General features: G+C 49.9%; 2 protein-coding genes across 5 annotated transcripts; one reads left to right on the top strand and one right to left on the bottom strand.

Moving 5' to 3' along the window:
- The first annotated feature begins 882 nt into the window (after window positions 1-882).
- STRC (stereocilin) lies at window positions 883-18,417 on the top strand. Its single transcript, XM_059673816.1, has 29 exons — window positions 883-937; window positions 1,231-2,016; window positions 2,106-2,130; window positions 2,815-4,069; window positions 5,047-5,109; window positions 5,206-5,316; window positions 5,487-5,653; window positions 5,844-6,030; window positions 6,167-6,282; window positions 6,560-6,692; window positions 7,057-7,239; window positions 7,520-7,558; window positions 7,742-7,909; window positions 8,058-8,123; window positions 8,609-8,734; window positions 8,951-9,009; window positions 9,780-9,903; window positions 10,042-10,154; window positions 12,139-12,274; window positions 12,932-13,128; window positions 13,325-13,415; window positions 13,628-13,784; window positions 14,822-14,991; window positions 16,145-16,300; window positions 16,971-17,113; window positions 17,285-17,433; window positions 17,659-17,756; window positions 17,853-18,000; window positions 18,198-18,417. Exons 1-29 carry the CDS (start codon window positions 883-885, stop codon window positions 18,284-18,286), a joined length of 5,310 nt encoding a protein of 1,769 aa, XP_059529799.1. The 3' UTR covers window positions 18,287-18,417.
- A 136-nt stretch (window positions 18,418-18,553) lies between these two features.
- Window positions 18,554-24,870, bottom strand: LOC132238216 (creatine kinase U-type, mitochondrial). Of its 4 annotated transcripts, none has more exons than XM_059703113.1 (10): window positions 24,728-24,870; window positions 23,627-23,790; window positions 22,707-22,905; window positions 22,408-22,503; window positions 21,822-22,043; window positions 21,591-21,676; window positions 21,347-21,470; window positions 19,323-19,457; window positions 19,010-19,135; window positions 18,554-18,796 (listed from the first exon to the last, which is right to left on the bottom strand). In XM_059703113.1, the coding sequence occupies exons 2-10, from the start codon at window positions 23,773-23,775 to the stop codon at window positions 18,680-18,682; spliced, it is 1,254 nt and encodes a 417-aa protein (XP_059559096.1). In that variant the 5' UTR covers window positions 23,776-23,790; window positions 24,728-24,870; the 3' UTR covers window positions 18,554-18,679. The 4 variants fall into 4 exon arrangements, with proteins under 4 accessions (XP_059559096.1, XP_059559079.1, XP_059559105.1 ...); XM_059703096.1 differs by having other exon boundaries at window positions 23,627-23,941; window positions 24,728-24,860; XM_059703122.1 differs by having other exon boundaries at window positions 23,627-23,787; window positions 24,728-24,841.
- Window positions 24,871-26,258: the final 1,388 nt, after the last annotated feature.

Genomic DNA, 26,258 nt, shown 5'->3' on the forward strand with positions numbered 1-26,258 from the left:
GACCAGACCAGATTATTTTGAATGACATCTCTGAGCCTCTCTCTTTCTCTCTCTCTGTCTCCATAGGGGTCAGGGGGTAGGTAACCCCTTGCACAGAGGTTTAATCTGGTTTATCTCTTTTCTCAGCCCATACTTTTTTTTTTTCTTTTTGCCCCCCAGACTTTTCTATAGGGCTTTTACTTAGGTCACAGTAAAAGAACCGAAGGGCAGCCCCAAGCATCTGAATGGCTTAATGAGCAAGTCGCAAACAACTTGTCTATTTCCTTATCCATAAGACGAGAGGTTGGTCTATGTGCTTTCTGAAGTCCCGCCCAGCTCTTAGCATTTTGTGGTTCTGGGTACTGAATCAAAAGCAGATATCCTCTTCCTGAATGCTCCATCCTCGGACCAGAACTTTGTCTTCATTCCTCTTCTCTGTTTACAACTGACTTCCAAGTTCCTTTCTCCCAGGCCCCCTTTCTTCCTCGATTCCCTCAGATCTTACTAGCCTTTTAAACTCCTTTTGAACCCTCTTTATTTTCTTATATTTTTCTGCAGAGCTTGGGTCTCCAGTTCTCCATCTCTATGTCTACATCCTCCTATTTGTATCCCGGCTCCTAACTGAAGCTATCCCCTAGGGTTCCTCCTAAGGCCCCCTGGGATCGATCCCCTATCATTCGGCCCTCTCACAGAAGCACACCTTTCTCTAAAGCCAAAGGATCAGGTATTCAGTGGCTCAGGTGACAAACCTGCTGTCAAGTTACAGATATTGTTTCCTGAAAGACCACACTACAGTGTCAGTGGAGACCCAGGCTGCCTGCAGTGCCCTGCCCTTGCCTGGCTATCCCACACGAGGTGAGAATAACCAGAATTCACCTCTAGTACCAGTGCTCACCTGGAAACATGGCTCTGAGCCCCTGGCCCCTGCTGCTCCTGCTGCTGATGCTGTCCTGTACAGGTGAGAGAAACAGCGAGCAGTGCTGGGGTGAAGGGGGTGGTTGCTGGAAAAAAGACTTAAGAATGCGGAGATTAACTGGTTAGGTAAAAGATAAAGAAAGGGGCAAGGAAAGGGGGCAGGGACTGGAGCTAAGGGGAAAAATGAGCTAAGAAAGGAGTCCAAGTCTTCTTCCCCCAGTTCCCCATCTCCCTCACCTCATCTTTAGATCCAGACTGGGATTGGGGTCCAGGGCAGGACTGAGTCTGGGTTCTAGGCTCTTACCCTTTAGTGACCTCCAACTTCTCTCCTTACAGTGACTCTGGCCCCTACGGGGCCTAAGTCCCAGGACCATGGTCTCTCCTTCCTGAAGTCCTTGCTCTCCACCTTGGACCAGGCTCCCCAGAGGAACCTCAGCCGCTCGCGGTTCTCTGCATTCCTGGCCAACATTTCTTCTTCTTTTGAGCCTGGGAGAATGGGGGAGGGGCCGGTGGGAGAGCCCCCACCTCCCCAGCCCCCTGCCCTCCGGCTCCATGATTTCCTAGTGACACTGAGAGGCAGCCCGGACTGGGAGCCAATGCTAGGGCTGCTGGGGGATGTGCTGGCACTGCTGGGACAGGAGCAGACCCCCCGGGACTTCCTGGGGCACCAGGCAGGCGTCCTGGGAGGACTCGCAGAGGTGCTTTTGGGAGCTGTCGTTCCTGGGGGGCCTCCTACCCCTACCCGGCCCCCATGCACCCGCGATGGGCCCTCTGACTGTGTCCTGGTGGCTGACTGGTTGCCTTCTCTACTGCTGCTGTTGGAGGGCACACGCTGGCAGGCCCTGGTGCAGGTGCAGCCCAGTATGGACCCCACCAATGCCACAGGCCTTGATGGGAGAGAGCCTGGCCCCCACTTTTTACAGGGTCTGTTGAGTTTGCTCACCCCAGTGGGGGAGCTGGGCTCTGAAGAGGCTCTTTGGGGAGGTCTGCTGCGCACAGTGGGGGCCCCCCTCTATGCTGCCTTCCAGGAGGGGCTGCTCCGTGTCACTGACTCCCTGCAGGATGAGGTCTTTTCCATTCTGGGGCAGCCAGAGCCTGATGCCAATGGGCAGTGCCAGGGAGGTGAGTGCTGCTGGAGCCGGGGCTGGGCTATGGCAGGGCAAGAAGGGATGAGATTGGGGTAGTCCTCTTTCTTACTCTTTCCCTCCTAGGCAACCTACAGCAGCTGCTCTTATGGTAAGTAACAGGGGAGGCGTTGTGGGGATTGGGCCTGGAATTGGTCAGCTTCCAGAGCAGAGAGGAAACTGATGGGAGGAGTGTGGTTTGGTGGTTTTGGAATGTGACTGTGCAGCTCTAGGTCACATTCTCATTCTATACCTCAGTTTCCCCAATGGTAAAACGTGGGTAATATTAGGGACCGCAGAGTTGTTGCAAGGGATTAAATGAGTTGACACTGTAAGTGTAAGCCACATAGAACGGTTCCTGGCACATAGTGCTTAATACATGTCAGTTAGTGAAGATGGGACATGGAAAAAGAAAGGACAAGACCAGATTTCTCCCCCCTTCACTATTTTAGTACAGCAGTGCCAGAGCACAATTAGACATGCTCAGTTGGTGGGCAGCCTTCCTGATTGAGGCCAATTGAGGGTTGTGTTTAAGCTATCTAAAAGCATGTAAAAAAAAAATTTAAAAGGAGGAAGAGAGGGCCAGAAAGACAGATGGACTCCAACCAGGCCGTGTTCCTAGGTGATTTTGTGTCTTAGCAAGACAGACCTCTCTCCCTTTTCCCGAATCCCAGCATTTAACCAGGAACACCTATACTCCCAGGAACCTCAGTGCAGGGCTCTGGCCACGGTCAGACTCTCCAGCTGGAGGAATGTAAACTGACCAGATCCTGTCTGCTCCTCCATCTGCACCCAGGGGCGTCCGGCACAACCTTTCCTGGGATGCCCAGGCGCTGGGCTTTCTGTCTGGATCGCCACCCCCACCCCCTGCCCTCCTCCAATGCCTGAGAACGGGTGTGCCTCTGCCCAGGGCTTCCCAGCCCTCAGCCCACATCAGCCCTCGCCAACGGCGCGCCATCTCCGTGGAAGCCCTCTGCGAGAACCACTCGGGCCCAGCACCACCCTACACCATTTCCAACTTCTCCATCCACTTGCTCTGCCAGCTCGCCAGGCCTGCCACCCCGCCGCCCCCTCCCAGCATCACTGCTATCTGCCAGACAGCTGTGTGGTATGCACTTTCTTGGGCACCAGGTGCCCAAGGATGGCTGCAGGCCTGCCATGACCAGTTTCCTGATCAGTTCCTGGAAGCAATCTGCACCAACCTCTCCTTTTCAGCCCTGTCTGGCCCCCACCGCCGCCTGGTAAAGCCTCTCTGTGCTGGTCTGCTCCCACCCCCCACCAGCTGCCCTGAAGGCCTGCCCCCGGTTCCCCTCACCCCAGAGATCTTCTGGGGCTGCTTCTTGGAGAATGAGACTCTATGGGCCGAGCGGCTGTGTAGGAAGGCCAGTCTGCAGGCCGTGCCCCCCAGTAACCAGGCGTGGGTTCAGCATGTATGCCAGGGCCCTACCCCAGATGTAACTGCTTTCCCACCCTGCCACATTGGACCCTGTGGGGAACGCTGCCCAGATGGGGGTAGTTTCTTGATGATGGTATGTTTCAATGATACCATGTATGAGGCCCTGGTGCCCTACTGGCCCTGGCTAGCAGGCCAGTGCAGAATAAGTCGTGGGGGTAATGACACGTGCTTCCTAGATGGGCTACTGGGCCCTCTTCTACCCTCTCTGCCACCCCTGGGACCATCCCCACTCTGCCTGGCCCCGGGTCCCTTCCTGCTTGGCATGCTCTCCCAATTGCCACGCTGTCAGTCCTCTGTGCCGGCCCTTGCCCACCCTACACGTCTACATTATTTTCTGCGCCTGCTGACTTTCCTACTGGGTCCGGGGGCCGGAGGGACTGAAGCCCAGGGGATGCTGGGTCAGGCCCTGCTGCTCTCCAGTCTCCCAGACAACTGCTCCTTCTGGGATGCCTTCCGCCCAGAGGGCCGGCGCAGTTTGCTGAGGACAGTTGGGGAATACCTGGAACAGGAGGAACAACCCACTTCACCAGGTTTTGAACTCGCTGAGGGCTCGAGCTCTGAAATAAGCAAGATGGAGCTGCTGGCCTGTTTCAGCGTGAGTGATCTGCCAAGGGGAAAGCCCCTGGGACAGAGGGGAGAGCCTCCTGGGGGATTCTCTAACACTGAGAGGCAGCAGTAAGCATGCAGCTCTGGAGCCCGACAGTCCTGGGTGCACCTCTTAGTTCTATGAGCACCTTGGACAAGTTATTGAACCTCTCTGAGCAATATTTTTCTCATCTATCTGTGGGGGAGAATAATGGTGCTTCTCTTTTAGGGTGGGTGTAAGGGTTACATGAAATAATGCATGCTGTGGGCTTAGCACAGTGCATGATATGGAAACATAGAATAAATGTGATCTCATTTTCTTTCTGATTCTTTGACTCTCCCTCTTTCTGCTCCAGAAAGGAAAGGGATCAAGTTAGAAAGCTTCAGTTCTGTCCCTAGAGGGTGAGACTTGGAGGTTGGCAAAAAAAATAAAAAAATAGGAAGATAAGGCAGAAATAAGAAAAATTCAGGGGAAGTATGAATTAGAAGAATGGGTTCTAAGTTCAACTATGCCACAAATTAGTGTGGTCTTTGGCAAGTAACTTAATTTAGCTTTTTGGGGGGCTTCAGTTTCTTCTCTGTAGAGTGAAGGGCCTAGAATATGTAAATGCCAAAATTCATTGAGTGCCTGTTATGTGTAAGGCACTTTGCTAGGGTCTATAGGGTATATAAAGATTTCTTACTTCATGTTAGAGCTCATTTTTCTCAAGCACTAGGACCATGAAGTGGGGTTAGATAGACTCTTAGTAATTTTGGTTCAGATCTACAAGTATTTATCGAGCCAACTATAGACCTGGCTCGGAAGAGGACATAGGAGTTGTTAGAGACATGGTCCCTGACCTAAAGGAGTTGAATATCTGAGGAGACACACATACTGGCTTCAGATGAAGAACAAGCATCCTAGCAAGTGGAGTTGGACTGCCTGAGGAAGCTGCAGGAGGGACAGAGAAGACAGCTCTCTTGGCATCTTGTCTGTCTCCCCACCAGCCTGTGCTGTGGGATCTGCTCCAGAGAGAGAAGAGTGTGTGGGCCCTGCAGATTCTAGTGCAGGTAACAGTCGGAGGGGCTCTTGGGTGGACTGAGTGACAGCTGTGGCCTGAGGTCCTGCCTAGTGAGGCCATACTCACCATGACTTCCTACTCCCAGGCATACCTGCACATGCCCCCAGAAAACCTCCAGCACCTGGTGCTTTCAGCAGAGAGGGAGGCTGCTCAGGGCTTCCTGACACTCATGCACCGTTCCTGGTCCCAGCTGCAGGTGGGCGTAGAGGGGCAGGGGGACAGGGTGGAGGGGGAAATCTAGGAATCAAGAGCACCTGGAACTTGGTGTGCAGAGGGCTTGCTCCAGTGGAAAGAGGAACTTAGGGGAGGAGATAGCAACGATACTGAGCATTTTCAGAGCCAGCATCCATTCCTGTGCCCCCACAGGTACCACCATCTGAGGAGCAGGCCCTTGGTCGCCTGACAGCTTTGCTGCTCCAGCGGTACCCACGCCTCACCTCCCAGCTCTTCATTGATCTGTCACCACTCATCCCCTTCTTGGCTGTCTCTGACCTGATGCGTTTCCCACCATCCCTGTTGGCCAACGACAGTGTGTAAGGACCTCATGTCAGTCCTCCTGATCCTGTCAGGGTCAGGCCAACCCTACTTGCCTCGAGCAGCTCCTTCTAGAGCTCCTCTCTATTAAAACTAGGGGGTTTCCCTCCTGTCCATGGCAGTGGACTTCAGAGAACCAGGGGACAATTTGAAACAGGGCTGAGGGTTAAGACTCACTACTTTCCCCAGCCTGGCTGCCATCCGGGATTACAGCCCAGAAATGAGGCCCGAACAGAAAGAGGCTCTGGCAAGGCGACTGCTGGCCCCTGAACTGTTCGGGGAGGTGCCTGCCTGGCCCCAGGAGCTGCTGTGGGCAGTGTTGCCTCTGCTCCCCCACCTTCCTCTAGAGAACTTTCTGCAGCTCAGCCCTCACCAGGTATGAGAATCATCTTTACTTGACTAGTCCACCTTCTACTGGGTGGGACGGGAGTCAGAAACATGTCACCTAGTGAGCAACCTCCCTGCAACTGTCCCATAGTGACCCCAACACAAGTTGACCCTCCCCATCTCAGATTCAGGCCCTGGAGGATAGCTGGCCAGCGGCAGGTCTTGGACCAGGACATGCCCGGCATGTGCTGCGTAGCCTGGTGAACCAGAGTGTTCAGGATGGAGAGGAGCAGGTGCGCAGGTGAGTGGTTGTGGGATCAGTGATCAAGGCCAGAGTGGGAGAGAGGCAGGTACAGCTGTCATGATGGGTTAGAGTCCTAGGTAGGAAGGGGCAAGAGAGCAGGCAGGGGCCCCAGGTAGTGTAGGGCTCCAGGAGAGAGGCCTATTTATGGCACTCTCCTAGTTTTATGGCATTTCCTAGTTTAGTGGTCAGAGTGCTTACTCCATGTGCCCACCTGGTCCCTGCCTAAGTACCAGCCTCAGTGACCACATGAAGACCAGCTTCGTGTCCTCCTCAGGCTGGGGCCCCTCGCCTGTTTCCTGACCCCTGAGGAGCTGCAGAGCCTAGTACCCTTGAATGATCCGATGGGACCGGTAGAACGGGGGCTGCTGGAATGTGCGGCCAATGGGACCCTCAGCCCACAAGGACGGGTGAGCCCCTTGGCACAGGCCTACCAGTCTCTAGGATTTCCCTGGGTCTCTGTAGAGGACTTGCCCAGTTATCTCAACCAAGCTTGAACACAGTGGTGCCAGCCATCCCCCTCCCCCCCACCCCGACCTCTGCCACCTCCATTCCTTATACTATTCTTATCTGTTACCAACTCCTTTTGTCTATGACCTACCACATCTGGTCTATGCCACTCCAAACATCCTTTGACATCTTGAATCCAATCTGTTCCTGTTCCATTCTTGGTTCCAAGCCCTAGACTAGACCCTGAGCAATCAGATGTAGGATTAGAGAGGTTTAAGGTTCACCTGTCTTTTCTCTTCAGTCCCAAACCTTCTTTGGTTCCAGGTGGCATATGAACTTATGGGGGTGTTGCGCTCATCTGGAGGAGCTGTGATGAGCCCCCGGGAGCTGCGAGTCTGGGCCCCTCTCTTCCCTCAGCTGGGCCTCCGCTTCCTGCAGGAGCTGTCCGAGCCTCAGCTTAGAGCCATGCTCCCTGCCCTGCATGGAACCAGTGTCACACCTGCCCAGGTGGGCCTATCTCACTCCCCAGCATCCACCTTCCACCCTCTGGAATGCCAGTCAAGAGAATCTCATGCAGGAATACTGTCAGCCTCCCTGAAGCCTCCTTCCTATTCCTCTGTTCCAAGGAGGACTCCCTCACCCCATTCTTCAGGTCAAGAAACAGCCAGGAGCTAGGCTGGTTACTGGGGTGGGAGAGAGAAAGCTGGAAGTTTTGGAGGGCAGATCTTGCTTAGGACCCGGCTACCAGCACCTGAGAACCGTTGTTTCTTATCTCACCCCGCCTTAGGCTGTCCTGCTGCTTGGACGGCTCCTTCCGAGGCACGAAGTAAGTAGCAGCAACTTTTCAACATCCTTGAGAGGTCCCTGTGCCCCCTCTCCCTGGATCCCACATCTGCCTCCTCCTCCCTCTCAGCTCCCCTCATACCTGCTGCCTGGCTGCACTGTGATTGTTGGCTTCTCCACCACCCTGCCCCTCTTCTTCAGGCCTCTTGTCTCTCTTGCTCCCCAGCTGTCCTTGGAGGAGCTCTGCTCCTTGCATCCTCTGCTGCCAGGCCTCAGCTCCCAGACACTGCAGGCCATCCCTAGGAGAGTTCTGGTCGGGGCCTGTTCCTGCCTGGCCCCCGAACTGTCACGCCTCTCAGCCTGCCAGACCGCAGCACTGCTGCAGACCTTTCGGGTATGAGAATAGCAGGGAAGATGAGACAATCGGGGGCTGTGGGCTCTGGTTGGGAGGAGGTCATCTTCCCTGTAGCCAGGGAAGGCCGCCCATACCTCCTCACTTCCTTACAAACACCCAGTAACATACACACGTACTTCTCATGCAGGTGAAAGATGGAGTTACAAATACGGGTACAACAGGTGCCGGAGCAGCTGTGTGTATCCCTGGTCAGGTATGTGTGGGATCTCTGGACTGAGCTCCTCTCCATGTCCCAGGGCAATTTCATATGGCTGGTGCTGCCTCACACTGTCCCCAAGCAGTGGACCTCAGCGTTCAGGTTAGCTCTGTGTCCACCAAGACTTTAGCTGCTCCCCACTTCCAGATGTAGGACAGGATGACCCACACTGTCCTAGAATATCAAAGCCAGAAGGATCTGAGAAACCTTCCAGGCCAACGATCCCACTTTCTGATCAAGAGACCAAAGCTCAGAGAGGCTAAGGAACGTTAGTTCATCAGGTGCCTGAATAGCGGCAACACTTGACCACAATCATCTTCAATGTGAGGCTCTCAGGGCTGCGCTGCTACAGTGGCACATACCATTCCACTCTGATTCTAGACTTGGCCCCTTCCTGCCCCCATGGCTCCCCTTCTTCTCTGAGGGCTGAGTACAGACTCTCTCACCTATCACTACACTGCTACACCCATCCCCACTGGCAGCCTATCCCCACCACTTGGCCAGACTGCCTGCTTCCCCTGCTTCCACTAAAGCTGCTGCAACTGGACTCTCCGGCTCTTCTGGCTAACCGAAGGCACTACCGGGAGCTGCCCTGGTCTGAGCAGCAGGTAATTCTCCCCACTTATCCCACAACTCCCCTCTCTCAATCTGTCCACTTCCTCTACTTACCCCTCAGCCCTAGATCTGGTGCCTTATTCCTCTTATCCTGAATAATGTGACTGGTGGGGCCCACAGGGTCAGAGAGGTAGGACTGGGTCCAAGGCATCTTGGGTCTTTGGGCAATATCTCTGCTGGGAAGCGGTTCCTCTTTCTTTCTCTTGTAGGCCCAGTTTCTCTGGAAGAAGATGCAGGTGCCCACCAACCTGACCCTCAGGAATCTGCAGTGAGTAACTTGTGTGGAGCACTAACATTTTAAAGTGCTTAGCATGTTCCAGTCACCATGTGACATGCAATGGGGATGAGTGATGCATGGTCCCAACCCGTGGGCTTTCTCCTGACCGCCCCCCCCCCCCCGTGCTTACTCCCTGCTCCTCCATCGCGCCACGCCCGTCCCAAGGAGATCTAAGGGATTTAGAAGACCCAGGTTCAGGTCTCTGCCCTGTTACCTCTTTGTGATTTTGGGAAAGTCACTTAACCTCTCTAAGCTTCAGCTTTTTCTTCTATAGGATGGGAATGAAAATGGTACCTACCTCACAGGTAGTTGTGAAGATTAAATGAGATAAGGCATAAGGTACTTACCACAGGGCTTGGTCCAGTGTAAGCTCCCAGTAGATATTTGCTGTTATTAGTTTAATCCAAAGTGACTTCACAGCCACTGGCCAAGCAGGAATAAACAGGAATAAGTAAATATCACTTACCTACACTGCAGTAGAAAACTGTGGCTTCAGAATCTGAAGACACGGCTCTAGTCTCCGTTGACCACATTTCTAGTAGAATGATGTTAGGAACATCATTCGTCCTCTGTACATCTTTCTTCTCTGACGAATAGTGGTGATGCTGTGGGGAGCTAATGAGACTATGTATGGAAAAGCATTTCTCAAACTCTAAATCACCATAAGCAAACACCTGTACTTGTGTTGAGAGTGTTGATATCAAGGAGCAGACAGGCTGTGGCATGTGCTGATGAACATCTGCGCACTCACACACCCACAGGGCTCTGGGCACCCTGGCGGGGGGCATGTCCTGTGAGTTTCTGCAGCAGATCAACTCGATGGCAGACTTCCTTGAAGTGGTACACATGCTCTATCAACTGCCCACTGGGGTTCGAGGGAGCCTGGTGAGAGGGGTGTTTGGGCATTAAGTGGGAGCAGGGACCCTAAGTCTAGAACCCAGCCCCATGCTCAGCTCTGTCCTGCCCTGCTTCCCCCCCCCCACCCCCCCCCACCCCCCCACCCCCCCCCCCCCCGTCCCACAGAGGGCCTGTATCTGGGCGGAGGTACAGCGGAGGACGGCAATGCCAGAGCCAGAGCTGACTACCCTGGGGCCAGAACTGAGTGGGCTAGACACCAAGCTGCTCCTGGACTTACCGTAAGTGCTACAATTGGAGATTCTGGATCCTTAGGAAACTCAATCTGGAGTAGAAGCTCTGCCCTTAGAAAACGCCCTAGAGGTGTTGGTTTTCTGTCTGGTGGTTCCTTGAAATCAAGTATAGCCAGAAGCAGGAGATTCTATTCAAAGTTGCTTTTGAGTATCAGCTGGTTCCCAGAACATGGCCCCAGCATGGGACAGCTCAGGGTGGCAACACTGTGATGTGGCCTGCCAAGCCATCTGAGAATAACCCAACAGAGACAGTATCTGAAAGGAGGGAAGCAGCAGTCCAATTCTACCCCAGAGGATTGTAGTCTGTTTAGGGCTCTCCTCTCTGTGTTCTTAATGTGTTCAGAGGAGTAGGTAAAGAGAAAATCTATGAAAAATGTGATAGATGCCTTCAAATACCCCAGGGACTCCCTGGCCGGCAGGGCTCCATGGTTAGAGCATTGGCCTGTGCACCAAAAGATCTGGGGTTCCATTTCTGGTCAAAGGCATGTATCTGGGTTGCAGGTTTGATTCCCAGCCCTGGTGAGAGGTAACCGGTCAATGTGTCTCTCTCACATCCATATTTCTCTCTCTCTCTCCCCATTTAACAAAAAAGTAAAAATAAATAAAATTTAAAAAATACCCCAGGGCTATCAAATAGAAAATAGATTGACATGTTTTTGAATGGTCTCACTGGGCATGACTAGAAACAATGAATGAAAATCAAATTTTTGCACAATATAAGGAAAATTGTGATAGTGAGTTCTGAGTCATCGGAGCTATTCAAGTCTGGGTCTGGATGGTCCCTTGGCATGGATATTGTAAATTCAAGTATGGTTGGGTGAGAAAGGAAATGGGGCCTCCTCTCAACCCAGAGATTCTGACTCCAATGTCATCAGAACTGTAAGCCAGAGTAGGAAAAGTCTGGTATTAGTCTTCTTGGGGATGAAATGACGGCAAAAGCAGTTAATTTCATCCTTTCATTTTTATAGGCCTTTTCACAGATTTTTGGTTCTTGTACTACTAGGTGGCCTAGTTCCAGAACTGGCAAACCTAGATAGAATTCAGGATGCCACTTCTGATTTATGGGCAAAAGTTTTTCTTTTTAAATGCCATTCAAATCTGTTTAAATATGTTGGTTCTTAGAGATAAGTTAATGATGCTGAACCATGACTCAGAAGATCCAAGTTCCTAATTTGTGAAAGAGAATATGAAAAATACCTGTTGTAACCCTAGCCAGTTTGGCTTAGTGCATGAGTGTCAGCCTGCAGACTAAAGGGTCCCGGGTTCGATTCCGGTCAAGGGCACGTACCTTGGCTGCAGGCTCCTCCTTGGCCGGGCCCTGGTCAGGACACATGCAGGAAGCGACCAATTGCATTGATGTTTCTCTCTGTCTTTCCCTCTCTCTTCCACTCTCTCTAAAAGATTAATGGAAAAAATATCCTGGGTAAGGATTAACCAAAAACACACACACAAAAAAAACCCCCCAAAACCTGTTTTACCCCCAGGTTTTGTCATAAGAATCAAGTGAGATAGTACCTAAGAGAAGTTTGTAAATTGCATAGCGCTACACAAACAAGAGGGGACCACCTCATAGCAAGTAGAAGGGTGGCACTGGAAAACAAGAATTGGGAGTAAGACCTTACCATCTGATCTCTGTAAACCTCATTTAAAAAAAAATTATAAAATGAGGAAAGTTTTCTAAGTGGTACTTAATATTCTTGGCTTTTGATTCAATTATACAAGGTAGGATTATTTGTCTTTCTTTTCTTTTTCTTTTTCTTTCTTTTTTCCAGGAAGACTAGAAATATGTCATTCCCTTTGTTCTCTCCCTTCAAGCACTATGATGGGAATTGGACCTGGGGTATTTAGTATCAGTTCCTGTCAGGGCCACAGAGTTTGATCTGATGTTACCTTCTGTCTGAGAAATGTGGCATTCTATGGTCCCATCTCAATCTGGCTCAGTCCCAATGTCCATATTATCAAATTGCTATAGGGTCCGGTTGATGGACAGACTCTCCAATGAATCCATTATGTTGGTGGTAGAGCTGGTACGAGCTGCTCCAGAGCAACTGCTGGCACTGACCCCATTCCATCGGGCAGCTCTGGCAGAGAGGGCACTACAAAACTTGGTAAGAGTCCACCCTACCAGACTCAGAACTGAGCTGAGGCAATTCTTACCCCTCAGACAATGCCCTCTGTCTTCTAGGCCAACCTCACACTTTTGCTGCCTATGATTCTCATCTTTAAGGCCCTACCTAGACCCTAGATCAGCGATTTTCAACCAGTGTGCTGCAAGAATTTTTAAAATATGCAATAGCTGACTATTTAGTCAGGATCACAGCTCTCTTTTCCTTTAGATTGTCAAATAAAAATATGACAACAGCCAATATAACAATAGCCATCTGGTGTGAATGAATCAAAATTATACCTATTTTTTTTTGTCAGATTGGCAAAAAATAGAATATATTTTTTGGCGTGCCATAGAATTTTAGAATTAGTTTATGTGTGCCATGAGATTGAAAACTGTTGAAAATCGCTGCCCTAGATTTTATCTCTTGGTTTCATGTTTCTTATCCACAGCCCTTGGCGTCCAAGAAATTCCTTGGATTTCTCCTCCCAGTCTTTCTGCCTACTCTTATCTGGGTTTATTGTTTAAGAAAATGAACATCACAGGGTCTTGAGTTAGGAGTTGGAGGGAGGAAAGGTCACGGTCTTGGTGTCTTGATCAGAGTCTGGTCCTCTGAGTCACAGGTGCGTTGTCCTAAGGCCTAATGCCCCCTCTTCAGGCTCCAAAGGAGACAGCAGTCTCAAGGGAAGTGCTGGAGACACTGGGCCCCTTGGTTGGATTCCTGGGGATGGAGAGCACACGACGGATCCCCCTACAGACCCTGCTGGCCCACCTCAGCCAGCTGCAGGGCTTCTGCCTGGGAGAGCCATTTGCCACAGAGCTGGGATGGCTGCTGACGCAGGAGCCTCTGCTTGGGTATGGACATTTGAGAACTTAAGATTCTAACCCAGCCTCTCAACCATCATCGTCAGTGGCAGCCCATCAATATGTGTGAGGTCCCTTGGAGCCCTGAGTCCCCAATCCTAGGATGTCTTCTTTCCCCCTTCCTTTTCCTCACAGTTCCTTCAACATCCCAGCCCCTGATCTTCTTCTTGCCCCCCTCCCCCCACAGGAAACCAGAGTTGTGGAGCCAGGATGAAGTAGAGCAAGCTGGACGTCTAGTGTTCACTCTGTCTACTGAGGCGATTTCCTTGATCCCCAGGGTGAGGTGAAGGAACAAGGGAGGGAGGAAGAGCAGAGAAGGGACTGGTGAGCTGGTTCTGGGGAGTAAAGGCCAAGGAGGTTGAGGGCAGAGATTGTGAAGCCCAGATTTGGGGGAGACTGTTAAAAAGAGACAGGACTTTGGAATTCGAGCTGCAGCCGCTGGCCCTGACCTGCCCAGGCCTCCCCACCTCCCTTCTACTCTCGCACACAGGAGGCCTTGGGCCCAGAGTCCCTGGAGCGTCTCCTAGAGAAACAGCAGAGCTGGGAACGGAGCAGAGCTGGACAGCTGTGTGGGGGGCCACAGCTTGCTCCCAAGAAAGCAGCTTTGGTAGCTGGGCTTGTACGGCCCACTGCAGACTATCTCCCAGGTGAAACTCCCCAAATACTCATGCTTCTGGCAGGGTGAACAGGAAAGAGTATGCAACAATGCAATCAGAAGTCAGGGCAATCAGAAGTTAGCCTAGGACACCCCCTCTCCTATTCTCTTATCCCTATTATCAGCCGACTCAGTTCTAGGCTTGGCTAAGTGTGGTGGAGCTCTCTGTTGGGAAAATGCTTAGGATATGGGAAGGAGCCCCTGTGGGGCTAGGGACCTGGGTTCTAATCTAGATCTGCCATTAAATCCTTAGGCAACACCCTCAATCTTCCATCTATACAATGAAGGGATTGTTCTCTCCAGTCACTTATTCTAGTATCCTATGTGTCTTATAAATCTCTCACTATAGCAGCGGTTCTCAACCTGTGGGTCGCGACCCCTTTGAGGGTCGAACCACCCTTTCACAGGGGTTCCCTAAGACCATCGGAAAACACATATATAATTACATATTGTTTTTGTGATGAATCACTATGCTTTAATTACGTTCAATTTGTAACAATGAAAATACATCCTGCACCTCAGATATTTACATTATGATTCATAACAGTAGCAAAATTACAGTTATGGCCGAAACCGGTTTGGCTCAGTGGATAGAGCGTCGGCCTGTGGACTGAAGGGTCCCGGGTTCGATTCCGGTCAAGGGCATGTACCTTGGTTGCGGGCATATCCCCAGTGGGAGATGTGCAGGAGGCAGCTGATCGATGTTTCTCTCTCATCGATGTTTCTAGCTCTCTATCTCTCTCCCTTCCTCTCTGTAAAAAATCAATAAAATATATTTTTTTAAAAATTACAGTTATGAAGTAGCAACAAAAATAATTTTATGGTTGGGGGTCACCACAACATGAGGAACTGTATTAAAAGGTCGCGGCATTAGGAAGGTTGAGAACCACTGCACTATAGTAATCCCTTGACCCATAGTACTCATCTTGACCAAAGTTTGGAGAGGTTATTCCATCTGTAGGTAGCTTTCTATAAAATAGTATCATATTTTAATACTACACTGACCCAGGCCCTACCTTCCCCCTTTAGAACCTGTGCCAAATTGTGCAGATGTACGGGGGACATTTCCGGCAGCTTGGTCTGCGACTCAGATTGCAGAGATGGAGCTCTCAGACTTTGAGGACTGCCTGTCACTCTTTGCAGGAGACCCAGGACTTGGGCCTGAGGAACTACGGGCAGCAATGGGCAAGGCAAAACAGGTTAAAGATGGGAGACCAGTTGGGGTTGGAGTTGAAAAAACATGGGAAAGCTGGTTGGGTGTGGTGCAGGACAGAAGTGAATGGATGCTGGGGTGAGAGGTTGGGAAATAGGAGATCAAAGAATTAAAGGGTTTGGTACATATATGCAATGGAATATTACTTGGCAATAAAAAAGAATAAAATCTTGCTATTTGTGACAACATGGATGACCTAAAGGGCATTGTACTAAGTAAAATAAGTCAGACAGAGAAAGACAGATACCGTAAGATTTTACTTATATGGGGAATCTGAAAAACAAAATAAATAAACTAACAAAACAAACAAACTCATAGATACAGAGAACAAGTTGATGGTCCCCAGATGGGTGTGTTGTGGGGGGAGTAGGAAGACATGTGAAAAAGGTTGAAGGGGTTAAGAAGTACAAATTGCCAGTTATAAAAATAGTCACAGGGATAGAAAGTACAGTATAGGGAATATAGTCAATAATATTGTAATAACTGTGTGTGGCGGCAGATGGATACCAGACTTATCCGGGTGATCACTTTGTAAGTTATATAAATGTCTAATCACTATATTGTACATATGAAACTAATATAATATTGTATGTCACCTGTAATTGAAAATTTTTTTAAGTTTTGCCTCCCCCCCCAAAAAAAAAAAACCCCAACAAAACCTACGAGGGTTTGGCTGTTAAGTAGAAAGTCAGAGGGGATGAATATTGAGGAAAGAAAGCTAATGCAATGGGTAGAGGGACTAGAGCAGTGGTTACCGAACTTTAGTGTGTGTTAAAGTCATCTGGGGAGCAGGTGTTTGAAATGCCGATGCCAGGGTCCCATGCTAGACTCACTGAGGATGGGTCTGGGCATCTGCACTTGAACAGAATCCCTGGCGAGTCTGGTGCACGTAATAGTTTAGAACTCATGGACTGGAGTCTGCTGTTTTCCTACTGAGACTCTACAATCTTCCAATGACAGCTTAGTCAGAGGAACTTTATTCCAACCCTTTCATTTTATAGTTGAGGAAACTAAGACCCAGAGAAGGCACGTGATTTGCCTCAACTTGCACAGCTAAGGTCAGAGGGAAGACTAAGACCCAGCATCTGACTCCTAGTCGGTGCTTTTCCCACTCACGTTGTTCCTCTCTTTCTCTATAGTTGTGGGGTCCCCCACGAGGGTTTCGTCCTGAGCAAATCCTGCAGCTAGGTCGGCTCTTAATAGGTCTAGGAGAGCGGGAACTACAGGAGCTAATCCTGGTGGACTGGGGAGTGCTGAGCACCCTGGGGCAAATAGATGGCTGGAGCTCAGCCCAGGTAACACCTTCCTCCGTTCCTATCACCTTCCAAGCATTCATCCCACAAGCCAGGTCTCTAGGTTATTTAAAGCCCAAGAATGTTTTCCTCTGACTCTGAATGGCCATTCTTTCTGTCTTTCCTTAATACTCCAAACCCGTAGCCTTGGAAACTCTGTGATTTATTCTCTCTGAGGTCCTGGACACATAGTATTCCCTGCTGCTTCTTTCCCCTCTTTTTCTGTCCTCTTCTTTTGGGTCCTCAACCTTACCCATGACTGTTGGAGCTTCAGGTCTTATTTATTATTTTTTTAAATCTTTATTGTTGAAATTATTACATATGTTCCCTTTACCCCCCCCCATTGACCCCCTCCAGCCCACCCCGACCCCCCACCCCAGACTTTCACCACCCTATGGTCTGTGTCCATGGTTTATACATATACGCATACAAGGTCTTTGGTTGATTACCTCCCACCCACCTACCCTCCCCCACCTTCCCTCTGAGATTCTGCACTCTGTTCCATGCTTCCATGTCTCTGGATCCACACCGTTCTTCAGTTTATTTTGTTGGATCTTCAGGTCTTCATAATACAAGAATATAATCTAGTAGCACTTGTCACTTTCCTAATCACTTCCCCATCCACTAATTCTCCATGAATTCTCTCATCCTGTGCCCTCCACCCCGACCCCAGCTTCGAGTTGTGGTCTCCAGTTTCCTGCGGCAGAGTGGCCGGCACATGAGCCACCTGGACTTCCTTCACCTGACTGCCCTGGGTTACACTCTCTGTGGACTGCGACCAGAGGAACTACAGCATATCAACAGTTGGGAATTTAGGTCACCTGTGGAGGGAGGGATGTGGGTGGTGATGTCGAGGTAAAGGTGGGCTCACTGGGGAGGGGAGGATCACGAAGAAGTGATCCCATGGAGGAAGGGACCTCACCTGAAGCCATCTCTACTCTGATCATCATAGCTGAATCTTTCTCCCTTCTCCTCCCTCTTCCACAGCCAAGCAGCTCTCTTCCTGGGCAACCTGCATTTCCAGTGCTCTGAGGACCAACTGGAGGTTCTGGCCCAACTCCTTGTGCTGCCTGGTGGTTTTGGCCCAGTCAGTAACTGGGGGCCTGAAATCTTCACTGAAATCGGTACAATAGCAGGTACGGAGGCTGGGTCACTGCTGGTGCTTGCTGTCAGATGTTGGTTTCCATTCCATGGGTGGAGGACTGCTCTGGAATTCTCAAGGTGGGAGTCTGGGAGTTTAGGTAAGAGGTTGGTGACGTGTTGGGGAAGGTCTGTGGTTGGAAGAGGTCTCTAAGTTTGAAGAGAAGGGAAGAGGCCAGTCTAAGACAACTTTTGGATGCCCATCCCACTTGCTTCAACAGCTGGGATCCCAGACCTGGCCCTTTCAGCACTGCTGCGGGAACAAATCCAGGGTCTTACCCCTCTTGCCATTTCTGTCATCCCTGCTCCTAAATTTGCTGTAAGTATTGATGGATCGGAGTGTGGAGTGACCATAAAAGAAGCAGAGCCCAACACGGGATACACTGGATATACTGATTCCTGCCTCCAACCCCAGGTGGTGTTCAGCCCCACCCAGCTATCTAGTCTCACCAGTGTCCAGGCTGTGGCTGTCACTCCTGAGCAAATGGCCTTTTTGAGTCCTGAGCAGCGACGAGCAGTTGCATGGGCCCAGCATGAGGGGATGGAAAGCCCAGAACAGCAGGGTGAGTTCTCAACTGCTCAGCTTGACCCTCCCCATTTCCTAACCCAGAATCTGACCCCCAGCTAGGTGCTATCTGACTCTTAGAACCAACCCAAGGAGATCCCTGGAGTGAAGGGTATACAGATAGATAGTTTAGAGTGTCAATAGTTCCTGGGGAGCATAATTGTGACATCCCTTCCATTCTCTGCCTCATTGTAGGTCGAAGCACAGCCTGCGGCTTCCAGAACTGGTCACAACCCTCCTGGATTTTAGCATTAGCCGTCTGCTTCCTTGGCAACCTGTTATGAACCTGTCTCTACAGTTAAAGAGTGACTGTTGGGAAAGAAACCTTAAGCCACAGTGAATAAAGTGAAAATGGAATTATATTCTAATTACTTTCAGGAAGCTGATGAGGAACATGGGTACAACGCTAATGCTTTCCACCCAGCTGAGACTCAGTGTTCCTGGCATGCCGTGTCTGGAGTTTCTTTCCATCATGAATAACCCCATTGCCTCACTTCCTTTCATGGAGGCTGCTCCCTCCTCACCCCATCATTAGGAAAAACACAGACAGGTGGAGCATAGCAAGGTGTCTTTACTGGGACACAGGAAGTGGGGGGCATCCAGGGCAAGTAGGATAGGCCACCATTAGAACGGGCAGAAGTCCTGGGGATCTTGAGTCATCTGCTGAGGATGGGGAGTTAATGCTTGCTGTGGACGAGAGGTGGAGGGATGCGGATATCCTGGCCTCTCTCCAGACGCCGTTCACAGTCAATCAAATAGTTTACTCCATCGATGACCAGTTGCACCAGCTCCACCTAAAGGACACTAATTCTTGATCTCTGCTTCCCACAACCTGAGTTTCTTTCTTTAGCACTGATTTGCCTGCTTTGAGAACTCATTTCCAATTGCCTCCCCACTCAACCTGATTTTTATTTTAGATTCTACTAAATTCCTGAATCTCACTCACTGTTATATCTCAACCCCCATAGACTTATACCTCCCCTCACCCTAATCCCTGAAGATCTCACCTCTGACTTGCCCAGCCGGTCCAAATTAGAGATGTCAAAGGTACTGCCTGTGGCAGCTGTGTCCACTCCTCCAGTTCCACGCTTTTGGAGTCTTAGGTTCTCCAGGATCTTTGGGAAGCGGCTATCCTAGAAGGGAGATAGGGATTGGGAGCAGGGTGAATAGCGACAGAGATTGGTTCTACCTGGGAGGGCCCTGAACCTGCTCAGAGCTCTTTCCCAATGTGTCTGGTTTCTTTCCAAAGTGCCCACTCCCTCATCCTCACACAGCCACCTTCCTCACTCTCAACCCTCTCTAACCCCACAACTCCTTTACTTTGCTTAGCAGCGGCAGTTTGATGTGTACTCCTGCTCGTAGTCCAGTGCCCAGGTTAGATGGACAGGTCAGGATGTATCCCAAACGCTCATTCCACATGAACTCCCAGCCATGCTCCTGGATCAGCCGTTCCACCTGAGTTCACAAAGGCTCTGTTAGTGAAAAGTCAGGAATATGTGGACACTCCCAGAGCTAGACTCACAGGACTCTAGAAATATGTCTAGATAGAACCAGAAACTTGGGATGTGAAAGAATGACCCTGTCCAGGGTTTTGTTTGTTTTGCAGAAATGGTTTGTTATTATCTTGCATGTAAGGTAAGCCCATAATGATGAGATTGCAGAAAAATACCTTGTGTGTTGAAGAAGAGAAACTTGAGGGATTACTGCATTAAGAATGGTCCAGAGGTGTTGAACTGAACTGAGAAAGAGTTGATTATTCAATGAGCTCTGCATGCATTGATTATCTTTGTTTTGCTAATGAGCCTAGAACTTGGGAGGATTCTTTCAGACAGAAAAGGAAATGTAGGCTTTGCGACAGGACGAGGCAAGAGAGCCTTCTGTTAGCAGTGGAAGAAGGACATACCAGAAAGCAAAGAAAAAGTGTAGAAAGGCCATACTTACAGGTGTGTGTGTGTGCCAGGTGGTGTTAGGGTGTTTTTGTTTCACTTAAGTATCCTAGTCATGAAGATGACTATTAGAGTTGAAGAGATGGGATCCGCCAGAGTGGTGGACATTAACACCACTACCTAACATGAGCAAAGGGGACCCTGTTTATCGTTCAGAAAGAATCGTGGCATCGGGGATATTTTACATGCTGAACATGGGGAAACCCTTCCATCTAGAACCGTGGTCGGCAAACTGCGGCTCGCGAGCCACATGCGGCTCTTTGGCCCCTTGAGTGTGGCTCTTCCTAAGCCTTAGGAGCACCCTAATTACGTTAATAACAATGTACCTACCTATACAGTTTAAGTTAAAAAAATTTGGCTCTCAAAAGAAATTTCAATCGTTGTACTGTTGATATTTGGCTCTGTTGACTAATGAGTTTGCCGACCACTAGATTCTAGAATAACAGCAGCAGCTAAACCCTATTGAACATTACTATGGGCCAGGTATTTTACATGCATTATCTCATTTAATCCTCATAACAACCTAAAATGTAGGAAGTCTTATTATCCCAATTTTATAGATGAGGAGACTGAGGTACATAATTTAAAAAGTACTTCCCTACCCACTTACAATCGGAATGTTATCTATTATTTGACAAAAACAGTAGAAATTTTCCAGCTAGATTATAAAAGGAAGAAGAGCTCTCTCTCTCTTTATAAGTCCAAAATAGAACTGTATATATGAGAACATACAATAAGAATTGGGTTTATGGGAATTCCTAATCTAGAATTGAATATGGAAACTCAATCCACATAGGATTGAGAATTCAGTTCAACCCTTCATGTAGAGCCACATATTCTGGAACTTCTAAGCCAGTTGATGCTCCACCTTCTCTCCCTCTCCCTCTCCCTCTCCCTTCCCTTCTCCCTCTCCCTCTCCGTTTAAAACTTAGAAATGATATTTTAGCAGGAATGACAGAATCCAAAGGTGAGGCCTACGTATGCTCAGAACTGAGTGGTTAGAATCATGAACACAGCAATCTCTTGTTCCATACATCAATCCAGGCTCAAACCTTTTCCTTATCTGCATATCCCACACCACACACCCCAGGCACTGACCCACGATCTATTATTTTTTCTTCAGATTATCTGATAACTGCTTTATTTTTTTAGATTCCTGACACTGTCTTCCTAGTCTTAGGGTGACCATATATCCTGGTTTCCCTCGGACAGTTTTGATTTATACCTGTTGTCCTGGAGTAATTGATGATGACCTCTTTTACTATCAAAAGTGTCCTGGGTTGGTTGATAACTTATGATAACTTATATGGTCAATCTACATGGGCTAGCATTTTGTGTTGTCTTATGCCCGCCCCACCCCCACCCCCCACCTATTTCCCTTATACGCTCTTGTCCAACCTCTTTGAGGCCTCGGCAGAATCTTTCAAACACTCTCTTCATGTTGCCACCCTTCTCCATGGAGATGACTCGTGTATGATCCTCCTCATTCACCCAGATTAAGAAGCTCTTCTCATTGTTATGCCTGAAGGCAGGAGAGGGGGAAGGAGAGGGGTCAATAGACAGGGCAAGAATGGGGAGAGGTAGAAGGGCAAACGGCACTTTCGGGGATATGGTGACAAAAGAGGTAAGGTAAGCCTCATACCAAATCCCACGAGCATCTGGCCAGTCTCGAGCCATTCCTGCTGCAGTCAGCAATGGGGACACAGGCTTATCAAATAGGAAGTGGTCCTGGGAGATAAAGGGACTTGGTTTAAGAACTCTTACAGTAGCCCCTAGGCCTCTCAAAGTCCATCTGTCCCAGCTGGCCCAGCCTGCCCTCTGACTCTTCTTTCCATCTGCTCCCCCAACCTAGCACTTTCTCCAGGCCCCTCACATCAATAAGCTGCTGCTGTTCAGCCTCTGTCATTTCACTGAGCCGATAGTAACGACCAGCCAGGTCACCCTTCAGGCCACTTAGTGCGTCCGCCACAACACGTTCCACCTCTCGCCGCTCTGCCCGAGTGCAAGCTGGAGGCAGACTGAGTCCCCGGATACTTCGGCCAGTTCTGACTCTTGAGGACAACACATACCTCTCATCAAAGTAGCCAGAACGTATCTGCGGAATAAGAGAGATTAATATAAATCACAAACACAGTAGGTGGGGACAGAGGGCCTTGGGGAAAAACAGATTCCTGACATTCTCTTCCTAGTCTTAGGGTGACCATATAGAGGAGTCCTCAGTGCATGCATTGGAAGGAGAAGTCCATTGGGCAAGCAGTCCAGTTGAAGAGGGCATTAGGATGGTCATTCTCAAACACCCTCTCTTCTTCGTGTCTGCTGCTTAAAACACAATCCTTTCTCCACACCAAGGCTGAAAGCTCAGCAGTATAATGACCATGAGTCAAAAGATAACTAAGGATCGAAGAAACAGAATGCTGCTCATAAGGCAATGCAAATCAAAAGTGGAATATCTGACCCACCTTACTGGCATCCAGGTCAGTGGTGTGTTTCATTATCCGGGGGTCATATCCATTATGTCGTTCTTGGATAACAGGGTCAAACAGCTCAGCAAATACCTGAAGGAGAATTCGGAGGGAGAGGATGGTTCAGGAGGGGGCATCCCCTCCTAGGCTTTAAGCGTGGGTTGATTTCACTGGGTCAGAAAACATAAGTACAGATGGATCAGTTTCAAGGGTAAGTGAGGGGTTTTAATAGGGAAGGAGCTGGGATTACTGGGCAGATGAGTCGGATCACCAGGGAAACTCTGAGGGCCCCCTACCTCATAGCTTTCCTCATCTCCAGCTACCATGCCCACAGTCTTGATGAAGGGGTGGCCGGGGTTGTCCACGCCAGTCTGGATACACTGATCTAGCGTCCAACCAGTGGGTGTGGTCTTGTCGCAGAGCCGGGCATACACTGCTGGGGTCAGATGACTGGCCATGCAGTTGTTGTGCTTTCGGAGGTCTGGGTACTCAGCACTAGGGAGGGGGTACCCAGTAACCATGGAGGGAGAGCACAGGTGGCCTAGACCTAGTGCCCTCAGCCAGGAGCTGTCCTATTAGCTGTGTCTGGCTGTCCTCCTGGGGAGGAGGGGAGACTATAGAGAAGCTAAACCTGGGTAATCTCATTAGGGATTTCAGGGTCTATTCTTTCCCAGCAGTTCTAGCTTCCTCTGGCTGGCCAGCTCAATTCTCCCAGATCTGCTCAATTCTCCCATCCCGTGAGCACAACATGAAGAATGGGGGAGGGGACAGACGAAGGAGGAAATCTAGGAAATGGGGGAGAACAACAAGAAAAGGAGATGAACGAGATAAAAAAGGATAGTTCCTGATCTCTCAGTTAGGGATTTGGACAGAGATGCAACCAGAACTCACTGGACCAGGTTACAGATCCCCAGGAATGCTTTGGCCTTGTGGTTTTAGCTTCCACCCCCACCCCATCAGCACTAGGCCATGGCGCGAGGATCCCGCTACCGAATGTCAGGGCAGGAGCAGGCTCAGGGCAGGAACCCAGAGGGCGGTCTCCAGACTGTACAGCAGCCCACTCCAGAGCCTTCGTGGCTATAGCCCTTCTCTGTTACCCGGTCCTCATCTCCATCCCCATCTCCGTTCCCATCGCCACTTCCCGGGGTGGGGGTGGGGGTGGGGGTGGGGGTGGGGGTGGGGGTGGGGGTGGGGGTGGGGGCTCAGACACTGATACCTCGGGGGATACATCCTCCGTCGTTCACTGGCGGCTCGTACAGGTTCCGGGCGGAGCAGAAATCCAGCAGCTAGAGACCCAGCTCCAGCCAAAGCCAAGAGCCTGAGCCCGGGGCGGGCGGACAGCAGACGAGAGAAGGGACCGGCCATGGCTCGAGGATCCTGCTACGGAATGTCAGAGCAGGAGCAGGCTCAGGGCGGGAACCGGGAGGGAGGATGCCACCAGGGGGATTGCGGGCCGGAACTGCTGGGTGCAAGGCTGGAGCCGAAATGAGGCCCGGAGTGAAGGCTGGAGGGGAAGCCGGTACGGAGCAGCCTGCAGGAAAGGCGCAATGAGCTAGCGGGAGGAGGCGAGGCAGGCCTCAGCCGCAGTCTCCAGGGGTGGGGCTCACCCAGACCCCGCCTTCCGCCTGCCACCGCGCTAGGTGTGCGGAGACAGAGGTAGGCGGCAACCGCCTGGTAGATTAGGGGGACCAGAGGGATCGGGGATTTGCACCCCTGGGATAAGGCTGCCCAGATTTCAGCACCAAGTAGAGGAACAGCACCCAAGGGGTCTGTTCGAATACCCTTCCCCCAAGCCTCTCGGTCTAATTGGAGACTCGGTTCGTCACTCTGGGGGTGTGAAAGGGTGATCGTGCCCAACCTCTTCTCTGTTTTCAGTCTGCCCCAGCAACCTCTCCGTCTTCCCAGGGGAGGGAGCCCCGGGGGATACGCACAGATACCAGAGGAACGCACGGAGAAAGCACAGAGTTAGAGGCAGAGACTGGGAAAGACATCCGCGGGTTCAAGGTCACCTTTTCTTCAGAACCAGGAAGAGAACCCAGGCACCTCCCTTCATACCTGTACTCTCCTTACAAGGTCGAGAAGAATCAGGGAAACATGAACTCTTACCTGATCCATGCTGTGTCCCCCCCACCCTGCCCCTGCCCCCTAATCTGAAGCTCTGCTATGTCCTGCCTACACTTCTTAGGGTCCCTCACACTTTTTCCCTTCTCCACCCTCCTTCCCATCCCCTGGTTCACCTTTGATCTTTTACTTCTCAGCAGTCTATTCCAGGCTGCTCACAGGACTCCCTCTGAGTAGTTTCTGCAAACTTGCTTACCTGTTGGTTGCACGGAGGTAAGGCTGGGGTCGGGCAGGGAATTGTTGGTTTCCTCTTCCTCCTCTCCCCTCTCTGTAGCTCCCAGCTCCTGGGCTGACGTGGAGTATAAAGGTGAGTTAGTTACAGGGTGTGGTGAGATGATTGAGTGCAGGAATGGAACAGGCGGGCACAGGTTCCCGTTCACCACAAGTGTTTCCTCTCTTGGCTCCCTAATGCTGTTTAATCCAGGGTGTAAGGGGGGAGTGGTGTCCCAGGGCATAAGGCCTCCAGGGAATCTCAACCTTCCCTTTGGTCCTCTGTCTTCCCCTCTTTCCTTAGATTTAAGAGGGCTTTATTCCTACAGTTCCCAGTGTGACTTTGGTGTGACTTGACTTTTTGTCCTGGCAGAAAGGAGAATAAATGTTGGAGCTGAAGTAGCGATGGGGGGCTTCAGTATGGAGGGTCAGTTAAGGTGGGGTAGTCATGGTGGCATTAGCCCCTTCCCTCGGCGTTCTTGGTGTATCCACAAGACAGTAAGATACTTGAAAATCTTAGGGGAGATTATTTGAGAAAGAGATATTCCGACAACTCCACCCCTATACTCTCATTCCCTTCATTCTTCTCAGGTTTCCCTTGTGGTCCTTTTCCTGCCTTCTTCATTTGTGGGTATCTTTAGAAGCCATCCACCTCTCTTTTGGGTCCATCACTTAATTCCTTTTTCTCCTGGTCAAAGAGCAATTATCGAATTCTGCAGTTGAAGTACGGTCACGCTTGGAGAGACACACAAAATGTTACCTGTGTTGTGGGGGCTTATTACCTAAATTGAGGAGTAGCTATGAGTAAGCAAATATAATTACAGGGTGCATATTTACCCTGGTAAAGGAGGGAGATAATCTTCCAGAACTGTAGGGTTATTTGATTGAGATGCCAGTTACTAAATTAAAGAGGTAGGAAGCGAGAATTACAGAAGGAAAAATAAGAATTGCCTAGAGGAGTAAAGAAATCACTCAAGCCCTGGCCAGGTAGCTCAGTTGGTTAGAGCATTGCCAATACACCAAGGTTGTGGGTTTGATCGACTTGCTTAAGTTCTACTTGCTTAAACTCTGCAGGGACCTTGGGAATGCCACAAGTCAGGGCAAATACAAGAATCAACCAATGAATGCATAAATAAGTGGAAAATGGATCAATGCTTCTCTTTCTCTCTCTCCTCCCCCTCACATCCTCTCTCTCAAGTTAATTTTAAAATCTTAAAAAATAAATCACTCAATATATGGCATTTAATAATAATTATTATCAATCATATTCAGTATTTATAAAGTACTTTACAATTACAAGGGACTCTTGTGTGTATTATATTATTGAATTGAATTGTATTGTTCCAACGGATGACTAAAGATTGAGTCTACATTTCCAGGAGAATGAGAAGATATGTTAATTACCTACAAGATGCTTTAATAACTTGTTTGAAAGGTTGGAGTGGTAGAAAGGATATGAGCCTGAGCATGAACTAAGGAGGTTTCTATTTCTCTTAGGGCCAGTCATTAGAATCATC

The sequence above is a fragment of the Myotis daubentonii genome, chromosome 1, assembly GCF_963259705.1.
Source record: "Myotis daubentonii chromosome 1, mMyoDau2.1, whole genome shotgun sequence".
NCBI classification, from domain to species: Eukaryota; Metazoa; Chordata; class Mammalia; order Chiroptera; family Vespertilionidae; genus Myotis; species Myotis daubentonii.